Source organism: Epinephelus lanceolatus, chromosome 11, assembly GCF_041903045.1.
Source record: "Epinephelus lanceolatus isolate andai-2023 chromosome 11, ASM4190304v1, whole genome shotgun sequence".
NCBI lineage: Eukaryota > Metazoa > Chordata > Actinopteri > Perciformes > Serranidae > Epinephelus > Epinephelus lanceolatus.
Window position 1 is genome coordinate 25,490,046 of NC_135744.1, and position 18,698 is coordinate 25,508,743.

General features: G+C 41.1%; 1 protein-coding gene across 2 annotated transcripts in view; it reads right to left on the minus strand.

Moving 5' to 3' along the window:
• Positions 1-347: 347 nt before the first annotated feature.
• Positions 348-18,698, minus strand: part of klhl13 (kelch-like family member 13) — a 48,848-nt gene continuing 30,497 nt past the window's right edge. For both annotated transcript variants that reach the window (XM_033645377.2, XM_033645368.2), the window contains 4 exons: positions 17,316-17,512; positions 14,910-15,705; positions 9,601-9,714; positions 348-1,426 (listed from right to left, as the gene is read on the minus strand). In XM_033645377.2, the coding sequence (XP_033501268.1) occupies positions 939-1,426; positions 9,601-9,714; positions 14,910-15,705; positions 17,316-17,512 (1,595 nt within the window). In that variant the 3' untranslated portion in view covers positions 348-938. The remainder of the gene's footprint in view (positions 1,427-9,600; positions 9,715-14,909; positions 15,706-17,315; positions 17,513-18,698) is intronic.

Consider the following 18,698-nt stretch of genomic DNA (forward strand, 5'->3'; position numbering starts at 1 on the left):
TTCCTGGACCACTGCTGTTTTATCCAGGTGTCATCTACATTAATTATCAGACAAACTACATGGTATCAGATTGGTACATAGATGTGTGTACTCGCCGATACCCAATCCAGCATCCAGCAGTAAGGAGGCATTTCAGATACTGGTATCAGAATAAAAAATATAAGAACAATAAAATATAACAACAAGATCACATTCTATTATTTGAGAAGGGTCAACATGCACAAAGTTTGACATGAATTACACAGTTGTATGCATGATGAAGATGTTTTGTCCGGTCCCTACATTCAAACAACTTTTGAATTGTGGCCTGAGTCTGCTGCTGTCAGCAAAGACGACAACATTTTAAATACTTTCAAAATCATGTTTATTAAATTTAGAAAACACCATTTTGTTAACAGTTTCATAGCAATAGCAGGAAAGAACTGAAACTGTAAGAGAGCAACGTAGACGGGGCCTGGGCCAACCCCTGAGTTAAAAACCGGCTGTGTTTTTGGAGCTCATCCGTCCCTACGCTTCTGCTTTCTGGAGTCACCTGCATCTAACCTGGCATAGACTAGAAGAGAGAGTCAGTGCGGTAGTCAACATCTCAAGGTAGAACGCCTAAAGAAAACGAGACATAAGAAAACTTTGTAGACATCAGGTAGAAAAGTTGATTTGCAAAGTCACTTTTCAAGTCAAGGTTTTTCCTGCCAAAATATACCGAGTATGCAACATTAACATGTAATTAGGTTGCCAAACCATATCGGTACGTAGGTGTAATCACTTAGGGAAGGGATTCTGCACAGCTTTGGGGGAGGTGGACTCGGGGATACTTAGGGATGCAGTACAGATGTAGTCCGAAGAGGAAGTGCAAACAATGTCTATAAGGAGTGTTTGTTGAGGGGGTTGAGTGGGCGAGGGGACACGGGGGTATGAGCCGGGCTCCCCCCCTTTACTCATCAAGGTGCTGAGAGGGGCGACTCTCTGGAGGGGGAGCCCGAGATATCCTCAGGGGGAAAAACTGTGAGTGTGCAGGCTCTGATCCCGCCCAGCGACTCGGGTAAGTCAAACACTTTGTGCCATTCGTCCTTCTCGGGGTCGTACTTCTGTACTATTTCCACCATGCAGCGATTGTTCCACGAGTAGCCGCCCACCACATAGATCTTATTCTCAAACACAGCCACACCCACGTCGCTCTGGCCTCGCAACATGGCTGCAATAGGAGTCCACAAGTCGAGGGCGGGGGAGTAGTATTCGCAGCTCAGCACGTCATCATAGTCGCTGGTGCCCCGGAAGTGATTGCCCCCGATTACGTAGAGGCGGTCGCCCACCGTGCACATGCAGTGGAGGCCGCGCACCGTCGTCATGGGTGCTTTCTGAGTCCATTTGTCTGCATCTGGGTCAAAGCACATCAGCTCCTTCTGAAAAGTGTCATGAGTGATTCCCCCTGCAGCGAGAAGGAAAAAAGAGCGCAAATTAGCCTCCACACTGATCATTTGGGGGAGTAAAAACAGCTTTGTAGACCTGTCAATCAGACCTATCTGTGACTCATTCACCCATGTCAACCTACATTTATTTATGTAGGCCAAGTGGAGCACCAGCCACAACACCGGAACATTACGAAGAACAAGAACCAGGACAAAGTCTGCACATTTTTAGCTCTCACCTTTCCTCAATCCCTATTTCTCAAACCTTGACGCAAACTCAACAACCAATACACCGGGTAAACCGTAATTGAACAAACAGGAGTGACATCAATGTTCTTTTCTGCACTGTGAAATAATGCCGATGACGAGCGCTCGGTACAAAGAGGAACACTATTACAAAACGTTCATGCGCATACACACAAACAGACTGTAGACGGCGGGACACAAAAAAAGCCGAGGGAAAGTGGGGAGGAAAAAAACAAAAAAACAGGACATGTCTACAGGGAAGGCTTAAAATAAAGAGGAACACAATCCCAGCATGCATTTGGGTGGAAGCCAGCCCACCCCTCCCCCCCTTAGGCAGAGTGACTAGGAGCAAATGCAGAGAAGATTTGCAGAGCATGCCGAATAGAGGCAGAATCCCTCTTTTGCTGCTGCCCAGTGATCGTGCGCTCGGTTTATTGTTGGGGCCTAAGCTGTCTATTCAGCTGCCATGACTCAGATCTGTGATGCTGCACCTCCTTAACTGATCAAACCCAAAGATAGCCTGACTATCCATTTTCTTTATCCAAGTAGTCCACGGGGCGAGTCTGCTATTAAAATCCTGACAAGGGAACAGTGCTGGAGCCGACGTTAGGTCCTTATAATTCCTCTCGAGAGGCCTTGCTGCTATTCTGATTCAGTTCAAGGGCTTTGGCCTTTCCCTGATACAGTGATGTCTGATCAGTATCCCGGTATCCTAATGTCTAATCAGTGCCATTAGTGAGACACTAAGAGCGGACAAGGTTTAGCCAAATTGAGAGAGACATGCTAAAAGCGTTTGCCCTTCCATGGACAGCGCAGGACAGACTGGGTTACTGTTTGTATTGTCTGCTACACGGGCCATTTAAAAACATGACCCCGTTCAGCCACGTAGATATAACTGTAGAGTCCCCTCGTAAAACCAGTGACCTGCTTGGTTGGTTGAATCAGTGCCGGCACAAGCGGGACCCAAAGAGAAGAGAGAGAAGACGGAGAATAGACACAGAGGTAAAGCAGGAAAAGGGGCCTCAGCATATTCCAAAAATACCCTATAATGATGAAGAGTGTCCAGACGCATGAATTACAACCACTGTGCTTGTTTCTGTAAAAACAAATGAGCGGTTAAATCCCTTACGGATGCACACAGCTAGAGACGAGCTACAGTGGGAACTGCTTCATTTCTCTGTAGGACGGCAGGGAACATATGGATCGACATTAACATACAGTGAGCTCTGAGTGCATTATGAATGCAAGTGAAGTCACTTGGCTTCCTCTTTTCACTTGTCAGATCAAGCTAAAAAATGCAGTGCTTTTCTGTTACAGTCCCCATTCAGGTTTTATTTCTCCACAGCCAAATCTCGCCGCCTTTTATGCCTCATTTCCACTTACGAATGTGTTTGGTGTCCGTAGAGCCGTAATATATAGAGAATGATGCCTCTAGTGTCCAATGCAAGGAGGTGCATTTACCAACTACCTGTAGCCATGGGAGAGAGGCTATTTTTGTCCGATTTTCGCCATCCAGTAGTTTGGAATAAATGCTTGAAACATTACCGGGACAGAAATAGGACCAATATTGCATGGTAACAAATAAATGAATATGTTGGCCTGCCAAGGATGCGGCATGTTTTGTGAAATATTTAATTAAAAACACGTATGAACGGCTGAACAAGTCATACTGACAATCTGTATGACTCGTAATGTATAACCATATTTCAGCAGAATATTGAATAAAACAGCCCGTTAGCTTAGCTAGCACACTGTCATACAGCCTCTCCGAAATCCACCGCATAAGTTCAATTTTTTAACGTACTGGAGGCAAATTCTGGACCACAATATTACGGAGGGGAGGAATTTTGAAGGCACATCGGATATCACAAAGATTCCCATATGACTGGACGTCCGGATGCCTCGTCTCCGTACACATATGTAAGTGGAAACGAGGTGTTGAAGGCTGGATTATGAGATTTCACAATCAAATTTCAGCCGTGTCTAAAATCACTCCATTGCTCCCTTTATAACACACAGTCATTACTCTCTATAGTGAGCAGCAAATTGAAGCTTCAGACACTTCAATCATCGCCATTTTGGGTCATTATTGAAAAAGGTTGAGTCACACAACAGTAATTTTCACCTCTGTAAAATCACATAAAACAGTGAGCATGCCATGGACAGAATTTGGACACTCGAATAAAATGGCACAGCAGACAACATAAGGTGTGATTTCCGACACAGTCTTAATCAAACCTCACATTATTTGCAGGAGCTGCCATTATGTCACAATGTTTCAAAAATGATCAGGTGGCGAGAACGCTTGCAGACCGCTGCCCTCTTCTGCATAAAATAATCTAATTAAGAAGCACTGTTAGGAAGCCATTTCAACTAAAAAAATCTAACAATGGCCATAACAAACCAGCTCTCTTTGTAGCAAAAAAAAAAAAAAAAAAAAACTAACCATTTTTTACATGAAACTTAGTCACAGTCTGGAGAGAAAAAAAATCAGAGCCAAAAAAACCCAACAACAACAATAACTCAAGAGTGTTGTCCACAAAGACAACCTGCTAATGACCACAGGAATGCTCACAAACAAGTCACATCATCAACTACTGCTTGTGTCTTCTGCACCAAAGTTCTGACAAGAGTTCCTCATGATACATGATGACTATGACAAGTTAGAAAACAAAATAAAACTTCTTTCTCAGCTGAAGTGCAATTTTTAAATGTTAGTACTAGAGCTAGAGAAATAAATCAGCCAAACTAAGTGTTGATATTAGCATATTGTAGATATATGTGAGTATATATATTTGCTGGTAATTAACAAGAAGTGGAAGTAAAATGCCAGAGAAACAGTGTCATGGTTGCTGTCCACCAGGCAAGTTAATATTTCAAAAGGTGAACAGCCCCACTCAGTATGCATCTCAGTCACAATAATAATAATCCAAAATACACACAAGGGTAGGGCTGCTTGATTACAGCAAAAATCATAATCACAATTATTTTAGTGTACCATAAATTTCAGTTAGTGGCCTGGGCTATTAAATGGTTAAATCACTAAACTCAACAGGCCTATATAAGGGACAGGCCTTTAAATCCTTTTACACAGAACTGTTGCTCAGCAAAGATCGGAAATATGATCAAATTTGTTTATTTGAAACAGTCTGAATATCAACTGTATAAAAATCAGGCTTTGAATAACAATAATTATGTGTTATGTTGTGACACCTGTTTTACAGCACCCGAGGATACTGGCACCCGGCATACCAACAAAACACTTTATTTTGTTTAAACAATATTCATAACTTGGATTAATTTTTATATGAAAAACACTTCTGATTCTTTTGGTTGGTGGAGCCTTACGAACTTAAGGAATACAAATAACTTAGCGGGTAATCAAAGAATGGACACATATATTCTGACTTCATGCGTAAAATTGGGCACCTCGGATCAACTCGCCAATCCGGCTCTGTGTGTGTCTAAACGCTCGCAGCTTGCCGGCAAAACGGCCCAACATTCGCGGAAAATCTGGCAGTGTAAAAGGGGCTAGTGACTTTGGAAACAATGCCCATTTATTCAACTTGGAAAAAAACATTGTAATTTTAATAGTGGATTATCTTGAACTTTGAATATAATTAAACTGAAAAACAGGCTTGAGGTGAACTAAACGTGCCACAGCCTGGCTGAAAGTGAGGGATTTGGGCTTGGCAGTCACTAGAAATAGTACTGGATTAATTGCCCAGCCCTACATAAGGGACTCCCAAAAATCAATATGAGTATCAGCCTCAAAAATCCTGTAGTCATGCTATGATGACTGCAAATCAGTTTAAAAGTAATTTAAAAAAATCACAAATAGTAACAACAACTCTAGACTATGAAACTCTGCTGTCATACACTCAAGTCAAAATTACTCAGCGAGTCAAGTGTCCTTGCTAGATGAGTCCACATGAGTCAGTAAATAACTAAAAATGGTCTGAACTGTGAGACCACCGGACCTTCACACAGACCTTAATCTCTCAGGTAAGACGGTGAACCGGAGGCTGTGTGGCTCTGTGCTGGTTCAGTACTCATGTCTGAACTCTGCCACACCACTTGAGCGGTGATGGTCTGTGGGCTGAGTGCTTTTGTCAGGTTCATCCAGCTGACAGAATACCTTCAGACAGCGCAGCAGCACAGCCGGAGAATGTGACCTGATCTGCTGTGACAGACGGACACAGAACTGCACTTCAGTATGGGTCACCTTGCACAGCAAGACTGTAACCCCCGAGACTGTGGGCGCTACAGCGGGGCCTCAGCGCAACAAAATTCCTCTAATGGGCAACGCTATGTACCTAAAAGCACTTCAGTCTATTACAGTTTTCATATGAGCCATTATGCATGTGTCTAACCCACAGCTGTACTCGCAGAACTGCTTTACCAGCTTTGTGCTGTAACACACAAACGTTGATTTCCCCCCCGCGTGTAGTATTAGCTGCTGCAGGTACAAAGCATGACATTGTGTCGGTGAAATTTTCCAGGCTATTGGCCCGCCATTGAGTGCATCGCTATAACATGAAACCAACACAAAAGGAATCCATTAGAATATCAAAACGAGTGTGTAATAAATACTATGTACTACAGAGTACAGCCCGAGGCAAAAAGATTAAAAAACAGCTGGCTACCAGCAGATTAGCTCGGTCCGTGACCATTATGTTACTCATCATTTCACTTTATTTATTTTAAAAAGTGAAAATGTGCCTTTCATCTCCGCTCTACGCACGGTAATATTACACTTGCCAAATCCTGTGGTCCCAAATATGCCACAGTTCTTTTGCTTCCCAAGTGAGACACTAACTAATTAAAAATGTTATTAAAGTTTTGCTTTTTGTTTATATAAACAATGATAGTAATCATGTATGACATTGGTTATTAGTTTCTGGACTGTTACCAGTTAGTTATTATTAAAATCAAATTAAAAAAGGGGCTGCATGCACTGTTAAGTTCCTCGCATGCGTGCACACAGTGACAAATCATGCAGCACATTAATAACAAAACAAAAAACAATCAACTGACAAATTGTTCATAAGATAAACACAAAGAACATACAAATACATGTTACTGTATATCAGCTGTGGGATTTACTATGTGGAGCTAAAACATAAAGATAAGTGGAGCTAATATTGTAGGTAATGTGTATACAACTACATAATAAAGTCAAAGATTTGGAAAAATAATGAGATCTGTGGATTATGAAATTAAATTCACTGGTTGTGTGCACAGTAATCAAAATCAGGGAGTGTGTCTAATAAAACAGTGTGCATGCTGGTCAGCACCTTACACTGTAAATAAGCTTAATACCACTGCTAACGAGGTTTTCAATATTTTATTTTTATTTGCCAGCACCTCGTGTACAGCACGTCAGGACTAGTGCAAAGAAGATGTCGATGTTGTTCATGTGTCTGTATGTTAACTCAGTGGGGATACCACCTCTTCAAAGAGTTCATGGACCCACAACAGCATGAGTTGAAATTCTGACATTGTTACTTGTAGTTGATTCACCACTTAAACAGCTGGGGGAAGGCTGCACAAAGCACCTTCAGTATGACACTTAAGTTTTAGTTTTTCCTTAACTGAGAAAATTACTTAAGGGTGTTGCACAGAATCTCTTAAAAGGTTTCCTTAGTCAAGGACAGACGTCAAGGCTTTTACTGCACTGAAAACGATTTTACAGCAGTGAAATTCTACTGTTTCCACGGAGACCATTTCTTTGTTTGCACTTGCGCTTGTGATAGCCTACCTGTTATTGCTGTTACATTAAATTAATTTTGATTTAAGGTTAAGCATGCATCTAAACAATTTAGTTTGTTTAATAATCATTAGAGTTTTTCAATTATAACAAACATTACAAATCTTATTAATATCAAGTGAAAAGATGAGTAAATAAAAGCTTAGTAAGTAGAACAGAGGTGAATATAGCCTGCGATGTTACAGTTATACAATTTGGAAAGTTAGACCACTTGCCTGAGATCTGTAGGTTTTCTGAATGGCGTCATTAGCCACTAACGACATGAACAACCACTGTCCCCATGAAGAATGACTTATGTTCCACCCCTTAAACTCACCTGAGAGGATGCTCTCATCCAGTGTTCAAGCATCATGGGTAGCCTACTGCCAGGCCATTGTGCTACGATGTTGGTTATTTCATTTTCTCGACTGCAAACTGACTTGACATTGATTAAGTGTGGAATGATCCTCATGTTGTGTGGGCGCTTGTTTCCTGATGTGGGTCCCGTCTATCACCCCGCACACTTTTAGGGTGCCATGGCAACATCAAATAAGTGCGGCGCTATCTCATCCTTCTCACGCTAGGACAGATACTTTGCTATGGTGTTCGCAGACGGGTGAGGGTGTTCAAAACACGGTGAATCACGTGTCACATCCTGGACGTTGCGATTATTAATTGTAATGGAACTGGAATTTATGGTGCAAATTCAATTGCTCACCATGAAGGGTGTCCATCAGATTCTCCCATTTGTGGAACACTTCTCAGGATGCCTTCATTTTCCTATTTTTTTCACCATAAACTCAGCCATGTTGCTGTTAAGATGCCGACAGAGGTTGCTAAGGTCTTCTGTGAAACGGTTTAACAAACTTTAAGTAATTCCTTAAGTATAAGTCCAAGATAAGGAGAAAAACTTAAGGAAACCTTAAGGAGAATACTTATTTAACACTTGTTTTGGGCGATCGATTTTGGATTTAAAGGAAAATCTTTAAGTAAAGTGCTTTATGCAACCGGCCCCTGATGTTTATTTCTTTGGTGGTGTGTTCACAGATTTTCACTTTATCGAGCTCCACTGGTTACATGTCTGTAATTGAACTGGGATTTGTACAAAATAACTGGTGAACCTATACACTGCAATGTGTGTTTAGAGATAACTTGGTCATGTTGCTGTTTTATTTTATATTCAGGGTATGGATGACTCTCTGCTTCCTTGTTTTTCTTCTCTACCTCTGTTTCGCACAAGAAAAAAAAAATAGAAAACAAATGTACACAGCTGGAACCCTCCAGTAATGTTTATGAACATTGTTTACTCTCATGTGTTGTAGAACGCTGACAGTACCCACGGCCAGGAGGGATTAACACAGGCTCTTCTGTGTTACACCTCCTACACAGGCTTCAGTCCTCTACTTTGCTTCATCCTTCCCAATTTCCCTCCCGCCCCTCCCATCCCCTTCCTTTGTAGCACCGCTCTGGATTAGTCACACTGAGAAACTAGGGCTCATCTCCATAATGCAGGATTTGTTTTCAATCCTACGAAGTGAACGAGCATCGAGGTGACACCTAAGGAGCGATCTCAGTGTCCACCCTCTGACCTACGCATTGAACCCTCGCACACTTAAACTAACTTCACCTGCGTGCTCGGCACAGATGACTCGAGTGTGTGAGGAAGGATTTGTAAAAGTGTGCAAGTGTGAAAGACATTTTTTTAATAAGAAGTTGAAAAAGGCACAAATGTGCAGCATTAGCATACTGCTCCAAATCTTATTACAGACTGACAACTTAAACCCTCGAATGTACTGTATGTACTACTTGTCAAAAATCTGAATACCAAATTCATGTTCAATCCATTTTTATAATACTGAATTGTGTTTAACTTGTGTGACCCCCTCTTCCCCCTGCAGCCCTATTATGCATGTGTCAATCACAAATTGAATCTTAAATCTCTTGATGACTCGTAGCAATGCTTGATTTGGAGGGAAGGTATCAGACGAGGAAACCACTGATTAGATTTTATGGCCTCGCGTGTCATGAGATGTAATCAGCTGTTTGCTTCTTGGGGAAGAAAAAAAAAATCTAATTGGAAATCACAATGCACGGAAACTCATTCTAATTATGACTTGAAGACAAGAGATCTATTTTCACCACACACTCACACAACATTAGCCTCTTTATTTTGGGCTGATTGCAGATTAACTTACTTACCTGAAATATACATATAACCTCCATACACCGTCCCAGCGTGGCCATAATGTGGTTCATTCATTTTGGCAACATATGTCCATTCATTTGTCCTTGGGTTGTAGCACTCCACAGTAGCTTGAAGAAAAAGACGGAAGAACGTATTAGTAGAAAGTAGGTCAAGACACAACTAAGGAGGACAAACAGCAGCAAATGAGGCCTTGGAGGTTCTCAGCGTGGGAGCTAAAACACGGATTTAAATACACAGTACACATCCCTTCAACCCCAGCAGCACTGAATGCACTGACTGCACAGGAAATGGGGAGAGTGTAAGATCCTTTATCTTGTGGCCCCCGGGGATGGTTTTACAAAATCTGTGAGAAACAGGAATAGGGATGCTGGGATTCAGGAGTGATGCTCATAGGTGAATGACCCCTTAACAAGAAGCCAGGGTCCATCAACTTGTAGGTCTGTTGTGGGGTTGGAAAAGTGTTATGACTGCATCAAAGGATCCTCAAATCAAGGATGTTAGCTTCTATGTGCTGTTATAACTTAAAATTACACCAAGAGCATGTGTGGTAGGAGTGGGACAACATGAAGGTCATGATTATCCCAGCCAAAATAATTGTGATTCACAATATTATCGCAATAATAATCTTAAAACTCTTGAAAAGGCTGTGAAGAAATAAATATTTTTATCACTGGACTGCACTTGTATAGTGCTTTTCTAGTCTTCCGACAACTCAAAGTGCTTTTACACTACACGTTACATTCACTCTGGTGGCGGAGGCTACCAAACAAGGTGCCACCTGCTACTCATTCACTTTCACTTGCACTCACACCGATGGAACAGCCATCGGGAGCAATTTGGGGTTCAGTATCTTGCCCAAGGACACTTCAATCCGATTTGTGGACGACCTGCTGTACCTCTGAGCCACAGCCCAGAGAAAAGACGTGGAACAACACAGTGTGTAAATAATTGGGTATTTTACCATACTAATGGGCTATCTGAACATTTGCTTTAAATTTTAAACAGCTAACGATAATGTCATCATGTCAGGTTAAAGGGCAAGGGTCGGGGTCAGCACATGGGGCATTAATCTTGGGAAGAGATTTGCCTAATCAGGCAGGAACTAATCAAAATCATGGATAGGCTGAACAGGCTGAAATCGCCAGGACAGTTGTTTCGGAGCTGCATTTTGATCCATAAAATATATTGAAGGCGAGAGACTTCCATTGCAGGGGGCACTGCCATCAAGCTAAAGATGGAAACGAATGTAACGTGAGTGGCTTCAGCGAAGAGACAACTGGACATCCGACACCATTCAAAATGAAATATTAGAAATTTGGCACATGCGCTCCAAAGAGAAATTGTTCCTGAGGTGAGGAAATGCACAATATCAGTACATCTGAGAAGACTTGCTTTAGCTCCTGTAAGGGTTTGTACGTATAGAGTGATTAACGCACATTTATACCGTGCAGGACCCCTTAGCAAAAATGTGTTCCCACGCGCATGAATGCAGATAGGACACACATCTTATTATTTTTAGGTGACATCCCTTTTAGTGGAGAAAAGCAATCTTAAAAGAGCCAGGCTTTTTAACTATTTGAGACGACATCATGTCCTTTGATATGAAATATAAAGATGATTGATAAAGATCTTTTGTGTTTTTTGGGGTCGGTGCGTATATGTCACATTTGTAGTTGATGAATGAGTTTACATATCACCCTGGGTTTTTCCTTCACCTTCTCAAAATGGTCCCACACTTTGGATTTCCTGCCCGACATGTACGCAGGTACCGGCCATGTAAATTAACGGGACTCCTGTGTGATTGCTGAGCATGGCCTCTTAAATTCCCACACAGTCCAGTCATGTAAGTTTAGCTCCCAATAGAGTTTAACTATTTCTTTTTCTCTTGCGACTATGCAACCAATGAAATCTTGCCTACTAATGACCTTTCTGGTCGACCAACGCTTGCTTGACAATTAGGGAGCAGCCCTAGTGCGTATGCAGCCTGTATGCATGCTCTCTTATATTGCTGGTTGCCCAGTGCCTATCAGTCTCTTTGGGTGCTGATGGACACAATATTCTCAATAATTCCGATAAGGGAAATTCACAATGATCAACTTATTGTTAGTGTTTTATATCATAACCCGTGATAAAATCGTATATTGTCCCATTCCTAGTGTGCACTGTTCACTCTTTGCATCAAAACGTCATCTGCAGACACAAGGAGGAGCTCAAGTGTACATTTCACTAGAGCATCATGGGCAGTAGATAACTTATCTTCTTATCTTTCCGGCTCAGGGAAGTCTCATCTGCATATCACAGGATAAAGAGTTAGTGTATTTTAAACAAGGCTGGATATATTGTAAAAAACAATATCTTGTTTTCACAGAGTGCAGCTAAAAGAAGAAGTAGCTGGTGAATTGATAAATGAAGACAGTAAGCGATCTCAGTTGAACACAGAGAATAAAAAAACACTTTTTACAGGCTTTGGTCAAATCAATGGTTAAATCAATGACTTGGAAGAAAAGATTAAAAAAACATTCATACTGGTTCCAAAATACAGCAGCGAGCTCAGGACCACAAAGCAGTGTGAGCCAGCTGGGGAAATCTCAGCGGGGAAAATGAGTGAATACTTTTCTCTGCTTGCTCAATAACTATCATCAAAGTGACCTTGAGAGCAGTGCACAAAATCTTGCAGCCGCTCAGTGGAAGTAGAACAGACATATTAGGAGACAATACTTGTACTGAGCACGGTTGAATTACATGAATGCAGAGCAGGTCGGTCTGAGAAGGGAATGCATCAATATTAAAAATCTTTCAAATAAACAAATGATGAATTGACCTGTGTATAAACTCTGACTGCTGCTGAATTGCCTGAAGAGACCACAGTTTGTTATCTGAGGTAATTTCATTGATGGGTACACTAATTTAAATTGAAAAATAGCTACTTTACTCTACTATCAGGTTTTTTTATGATCAGCTGAAAAGGTCACTCTCCTAATGACCATAAATCCCTCCCTGCAGGCTGTTCACCAAGACTCAATGTAGCACTACAAGGGTCAACTTGGTCGCTGGTGATATTTGGTTTTAATCACAACGTAAAATACTTCTGTGACATAGAGCAGTGCTTCCCAACATGTGAGGCCAAGACCCTGTAATGGGATGGAACATTGCTGTAATTGATTTGTGCTGTGCTTGACAATCATTATTGACAATTATTGAATAACTGTCAATGATCATGGGACACTTGAGGAAAATATTTTACTCCTTGATGGTGTGACTGAGGTAAACAATTTTGTAATTGGTATTTTAAAGATCTATAAAAAGTCTGACAAACAAACCTATATTGAAATACGTACCAACTATCCCACCCCCATATTTAAAGATGACATAGTGAGGAGTGAAATCTTAAAAATGAGACCCTAATGCTTTTCAATCACATCAGTTTGTTCCAAAATGTAATTGTCGTCATCTTAAAAGATGGAGTCTGCACACAGCAAAGCCTAATTGGAAATGGAGTCTGACTATGTAACAAAAAAAAACAAAGCTAAATGTACCCGTCAAGATTGGAAGCTTCCTCCTGTAAATATCCATCATGACTGTTTTGAGCTTTTCTTTTTAGGGAATTTGAGGTATAACAATAAAACCACGCCTGTATGACCTACTCCGAGTAAACAAATATAATGCAGGGGCTGGGCACATCCAGAAAAACATCAAGGCTAAACCACACGCAGTGAAAGGGCAGTGGAACGTAAAGCAGAAAGAGGCAGTTGTGTAGATAGGCAGTGAACCGGGGCCGTGTTCTTTGGTCTAATTATAACCCAGAAGAGAAGACGGCTCACACAGTGGCCTCTCCCTCTCTCCGCTGCAGTTATTGAGCTGAATTTAAGTATTGGGTGGCACCTCTCTGTGGTCCACAGTTACGGGTGCAGAGATTCCAGATTGGTTACTCAGCAACCAAACTACAATGAGCAGATATAAATATATCACTTCATTGAAGCGCTTCTCCCAGAGGGGTGAACTGTGAGTCCAAATGTCACGAAGTGATGTTTAAAGTATGAAAAGCATCAGATTACTGACTAAAGATGATCTGATACAACTCCTTTATAATCACTGACAACTTTTCACTTAATCCTCTCTGCCTGTACGGTTCATGACCCAGCTTCAGCTGTGTCTCAGGACCGAAAATTCAGTGTTATCTGATACAGCGCTGTGACTTAAATCATTAAAAAAAATGTTGAGACAATATCAGTGAACATTCAACTCAGTAGAAATTCTAGAGGGTGTATATTACTAGGTGAAAAAATATCAAAACCTACAATTAGTGCTGTACCAAAAAAAAGATAAATTAAAAATTCAAATTTAAAAAATCCTTCAAAAACAAACAAAAAACCCCAACAATTTGAATAAAGCGATTAACTGGATTTAATTTGTCTTTTTTGTATTATATTAACTTTCTTTAATTACTATAACTCATCAGTCGTCAGCGTAAATACATGTAGGCAGCTAGGCAGCGGGCTAATCCAATGCGGACATTTCATAATGATTCAATAACGATTAAATAATAATCCCACCTTTAGGCTTACAGCAACATTATGCTACAACAGAAATGATAATGTGTGTTTGTTGCACAAGAATGTATGTATGTACCCAGACTGTGTGCAGGTGTACAAATAGCAAATAAAATTATCTTACCTTATTATGTTTGTGTCACAAGTCGGTAACAATCCTACAAAGCTACCAATGGAATCTAATTCTCTTTATTTCTCTTTAATCTTTATCTGCAACTGTGCAGAAATACTGTGAAAGAAAAAAGTTGAGCTTTTGAATGTTGTATTTAGAATTCCAATGTCAACGTTGTGAATGAAGCTTTGAACTCTTCAGCACAGCCCTGATAATAATATAAATATAATATAATGAGACCCAAAACAACACCTCAACAACATACAGCCTCAAAAATAATGAAACTTCTCTGACACAGTCAGAACTGAACCTGAACGCTAAACTCCACAAAGGCTTCTGCATGTGTTGAAATGCTTCAGTCATGGATTAAATTAGATTGTTAAGGTGTTCATGACAATGTGCACATCCTCTAAATTATATTAAATTACACAGAGATTATGCACGCTACATGTTGAAACAGCAAATGATGTGTAGGCATAACACTTGATTACCAGCGTCAGTATGCTTGCAGCCTTATTACGACTGCACAGTCTTTCTCCTACTGCTCCTTGATATTTAAGTGTATAATCTCATACAATATTAATTAAAGCCGTCTGTTGTTGCTTAAAAGGAAAACAAACAAGCAGGGAAATAAACTCACCGAGCTCCCCGGCAGCATTCCTTCCACCGACGGCGTAGAGGTGTCCCTTGAGTGCACTGAGGTGGAAGAAGGTTCGTTTCTCATTAAGGCATGCCACCTGCATCCACTTGTTGTAGCGAGGGTCGTACCGGAACACGGTGTCCACTGCTGTCTTGCCTTTGGTGTCGTAGTTGCTTTGGCCACCCACCACGTACAGAAAGTTTCCGATGACTGCAATGCCGTGTTGGTAGCGGGGTGCATCCATGGGTGCCAGCGCCTTCCACTCATGAGCTTTCTCATCAAAAAGACGCAGCTCCTTACTTACAACTAGCTGCTGGCGCAGAACGCCACCCAGGGTGACCAGGTGGGCACTGTCCGAGCGGATGGCTGTCCGTTCTGACTGCATAACTGGCTGCATGTAGGGCATCATTTGGTAGTTGCTAGCCTCCAGGAGAAGGTTGACACAGGTGTTGTCTGTGCGCATAAAGTCCACTGTCTGCACGTGATTGATGAGTTCCTGTGGGTTCATGAGGGGAAAGCGGATGTTCTTCATGAGCTTTGGGGCATAGTCCATACGGCCGTCTTCGTAGCGTAACCAGCGGCAAGCGGCTTTGAACAGGTCCAATTCAGTGCAGTGTTTCAAGCTGTTGCTGGACAGTACAAAAGCTAACCGTTCAAATGGCAGCTTGACAAACTCTCCCGTGCCCAGCAGCGAGGGGAAGTTCTTCAGGATGAAGTTGTTGACATATTTGTCCACCTCTGTGAGGTTATACGTGTTGGCGATGCGCCCCACCTCCACACAGTTGTCAAGAGAAACCTGCAGGGGAGGAGAAATTGAAATTTTGGAGAGCTGCAACTCAAGTCCTTTTCACATAAGCACTGCAACCCTGAATTTATCTAGACATCATTCGGAGGAGCTATATGTGAGAAGGCAACTGGACATTGAACAGACATTTCCTCTTCTATGATTCTAATACAAACTCTGTGTAATGTGCAACTGAGCCCATGTGTAAAAACAGCAGGTGACTGTCCGGAGGATTCACAGCAAGCAAGTGGGGCTGTTCATGACATTTCTATCATGCCAGTGGTGTGAAACCGGAAGAAATGTCTGAACAGCCATTTGTACAATTTTATAACAAGACACTAATAAAAATGTCTAACTGGAGAGATAAGATTTGGGAACTTGTGTCGGTAACAGCCAAAGCCGTTATCGTCAGACTACTTCAAGAAACAGCAAGAGAGCTGCAGCGTACTTTTTGCATCATGTCTTACCTCCTGCACGCTCTACCCAGGTGCCATTTCTTGCTTAAACCAAACCAAGTTTTGAAGTACTGCCAGTTGTGAGCGGTCTGACACGGACGATCTTCAGTTGTGTGCTACATGTGTGTGAGGTAAACCAGCCCTGATTATGTGGACATCGTCAAGAGTTAAGATGACAACAAATCTTAGAAGATGAGTGACTCAGTCTTCCCAACTTGTATAGATAAACTCATTTCCTTGGACAGAACGCCTTCTAGTTAAAAAAAATATCAATGATTTAGCATTGAGGGATGTTGCAATCAAAGCCAAATAAACATATTGTCTGCAGCTATAAGGCAAAACATGAGTAGCACACAAGGGTTTGCTTTTTGCTGTTTTCTGTCACTGTGAACTTAATACCCTTTAGTTTTTGGACTGCTGGCAAGACAAAAAGCAATTTTACCATGTCAACATGGCCTCTAAGTATCATTTGGAAAAAAAATTCCACATGAATTGCTTGTAGTTACATTTTAGCAATGCATTCAAAAGTAAAAACAAGCTCAAACCTTCAGAACACATCAAAGTTCACACACATTGATATGGGTAATTCTGCCCATTTTATGTGCTGTTTCTATATCAAAATGAAATGTTAATACACACTGACAGCTGCTATCTTCTATTAGAGCATCTTTAACATTTTATCTGGTGCCTTCCTAGCAAAGCAGAATGGTCAAGTTGGCTGAATACAAATGCTTTTAACCTTTTTCAGAATTTCAGGTGCTTCTTCTGGGTTTTATGTAGCAAGCTTTGTGAGACAGATCCTGAACTAGAGGGTTACTAGTCATCAGCATGCTGATCTAGCCCATCATAATTTGTCCACCCTAACCGTAGCTCTCCTCTTCTTTATTGCCTTCATTATTTCTTGACTGACAATTTCTACTTCTTCCTCTAATCCATCTTGAAATATGCTTTTGTGTGTGTGCTTGCCTCCTCTAATCCAATACCACTCCATGATTTAAAGCCACAATATTTAGGGAAATAAACCGCAGCTTTCATTTGAAATTATTTTTAAAATCATAATATCCAGTTATTTCAGCCAATGGCCCTAAACAGCTGGCCAGCACTAGAAGATAGCTTTGTGTTGTGCAATAGCGTGCAGCTGTGCGGCTCGTGCTTCTGCCTCCTTACCCCAGATATAAGAAAGACCTTGCAGAAGTCCAGCACAGGAAGGATTTGTAAGAAGCTGGCTGCCTCGAGTGTGTCTTGCAGATTCTCCATGTTAAGTGACAACTTGGCCGTGTAGATAAAGTCAATGATCTTCTTCAGGCCTATTCGGTTAACTCCGTGAAGCTTGATGCACATTAAATCCTGTTCTTTCATTCCACCTGCATCAGGAGAGAGTAGGGGATCAGAAGAAGGAGACACTAGCACGTGGTTCAACCCATGCATAATCTCATTTGTCTGACAGCTCTGTCGGCAGCCACGTTTATTAGAATTTTTAAAGAACTTAAAGAATAAAGCGTATTTAACTGAACAAATTCAATTAAGCTGAAAATAAACAATGCATTATTTCATTTAGATGCATACACCATTGTGCGTAAACGGCAATGAAATGTTTTCAGTGTCAAAGGACTTATCTTCAGAGAAAGGATTGAAGGTCTTAGGGAGAATCCCATTGCTCAGCATCTGTGCTCTCACAGCTCCCTTATCACTAATGAGCTATCCCACACTCTAAGTACAGTTTCCCCTTACTCCTAGCAAGCTCTTCTTCTATTCTCACTGCAGAGGCTTCTTCATTTTTATCATATACTTTAATAGACAAATCTCTAAACATACTTACACTGCTGTCTGTGACACCAAAAGTAACTCCGCTGACTGTTCCAAAATTAAAATTCTCTTTCAGTGCTCATTAATGCAAATGACAGGAGTGCTTAATTACTAATCAAAGATTGAGTCATAAAAAATAAACACCAATAGGCTACAGGTTAACACAAGGTCCAATCAAAGTGTCACTTTTACCAACACACATCAGTGTTACCAGGTTTCTTTGGATTTAAAGGGACAGTTCACCCCAAAATCAAAGTTATAAATGTTTCTTCTTACCTGTAGAGTTATTTATCAGTATGGATTGTTTTGGCGTGAGTTGCCAAGTGTTGGAGATATCGGCTGTAGAGATGTCTGTCTTCTCTTGAATATTATGGAACTAAATGGCACTCGGCAACAACTCAACAGCGATGTCTCTTTCCAGACATCATGACTAAGGATAGACCGATACATCGGCCGGCCGATATATCGGGCCGATATTTGAGTTTTTTACTTGTATCGGCATCGGCCGATACGCGCGTGGGTTCGCAGATTTATTTTTCCCTGGCACTTTTTTTCATTTGAAAGTATGTGGTTAAGTTGAACAAAGCTGTTGAATCCTACTATGTACAGTAGTTGTTGTTTTATTTATGCTTCAGCTTAAATATTTGTTTATTTTATAAAGACATTACTGGACGATTTAAGAGCACTGAACTCTTTTTTTTTATTTGAATGTATAATAATAATAATAATAATAATAATAATAAT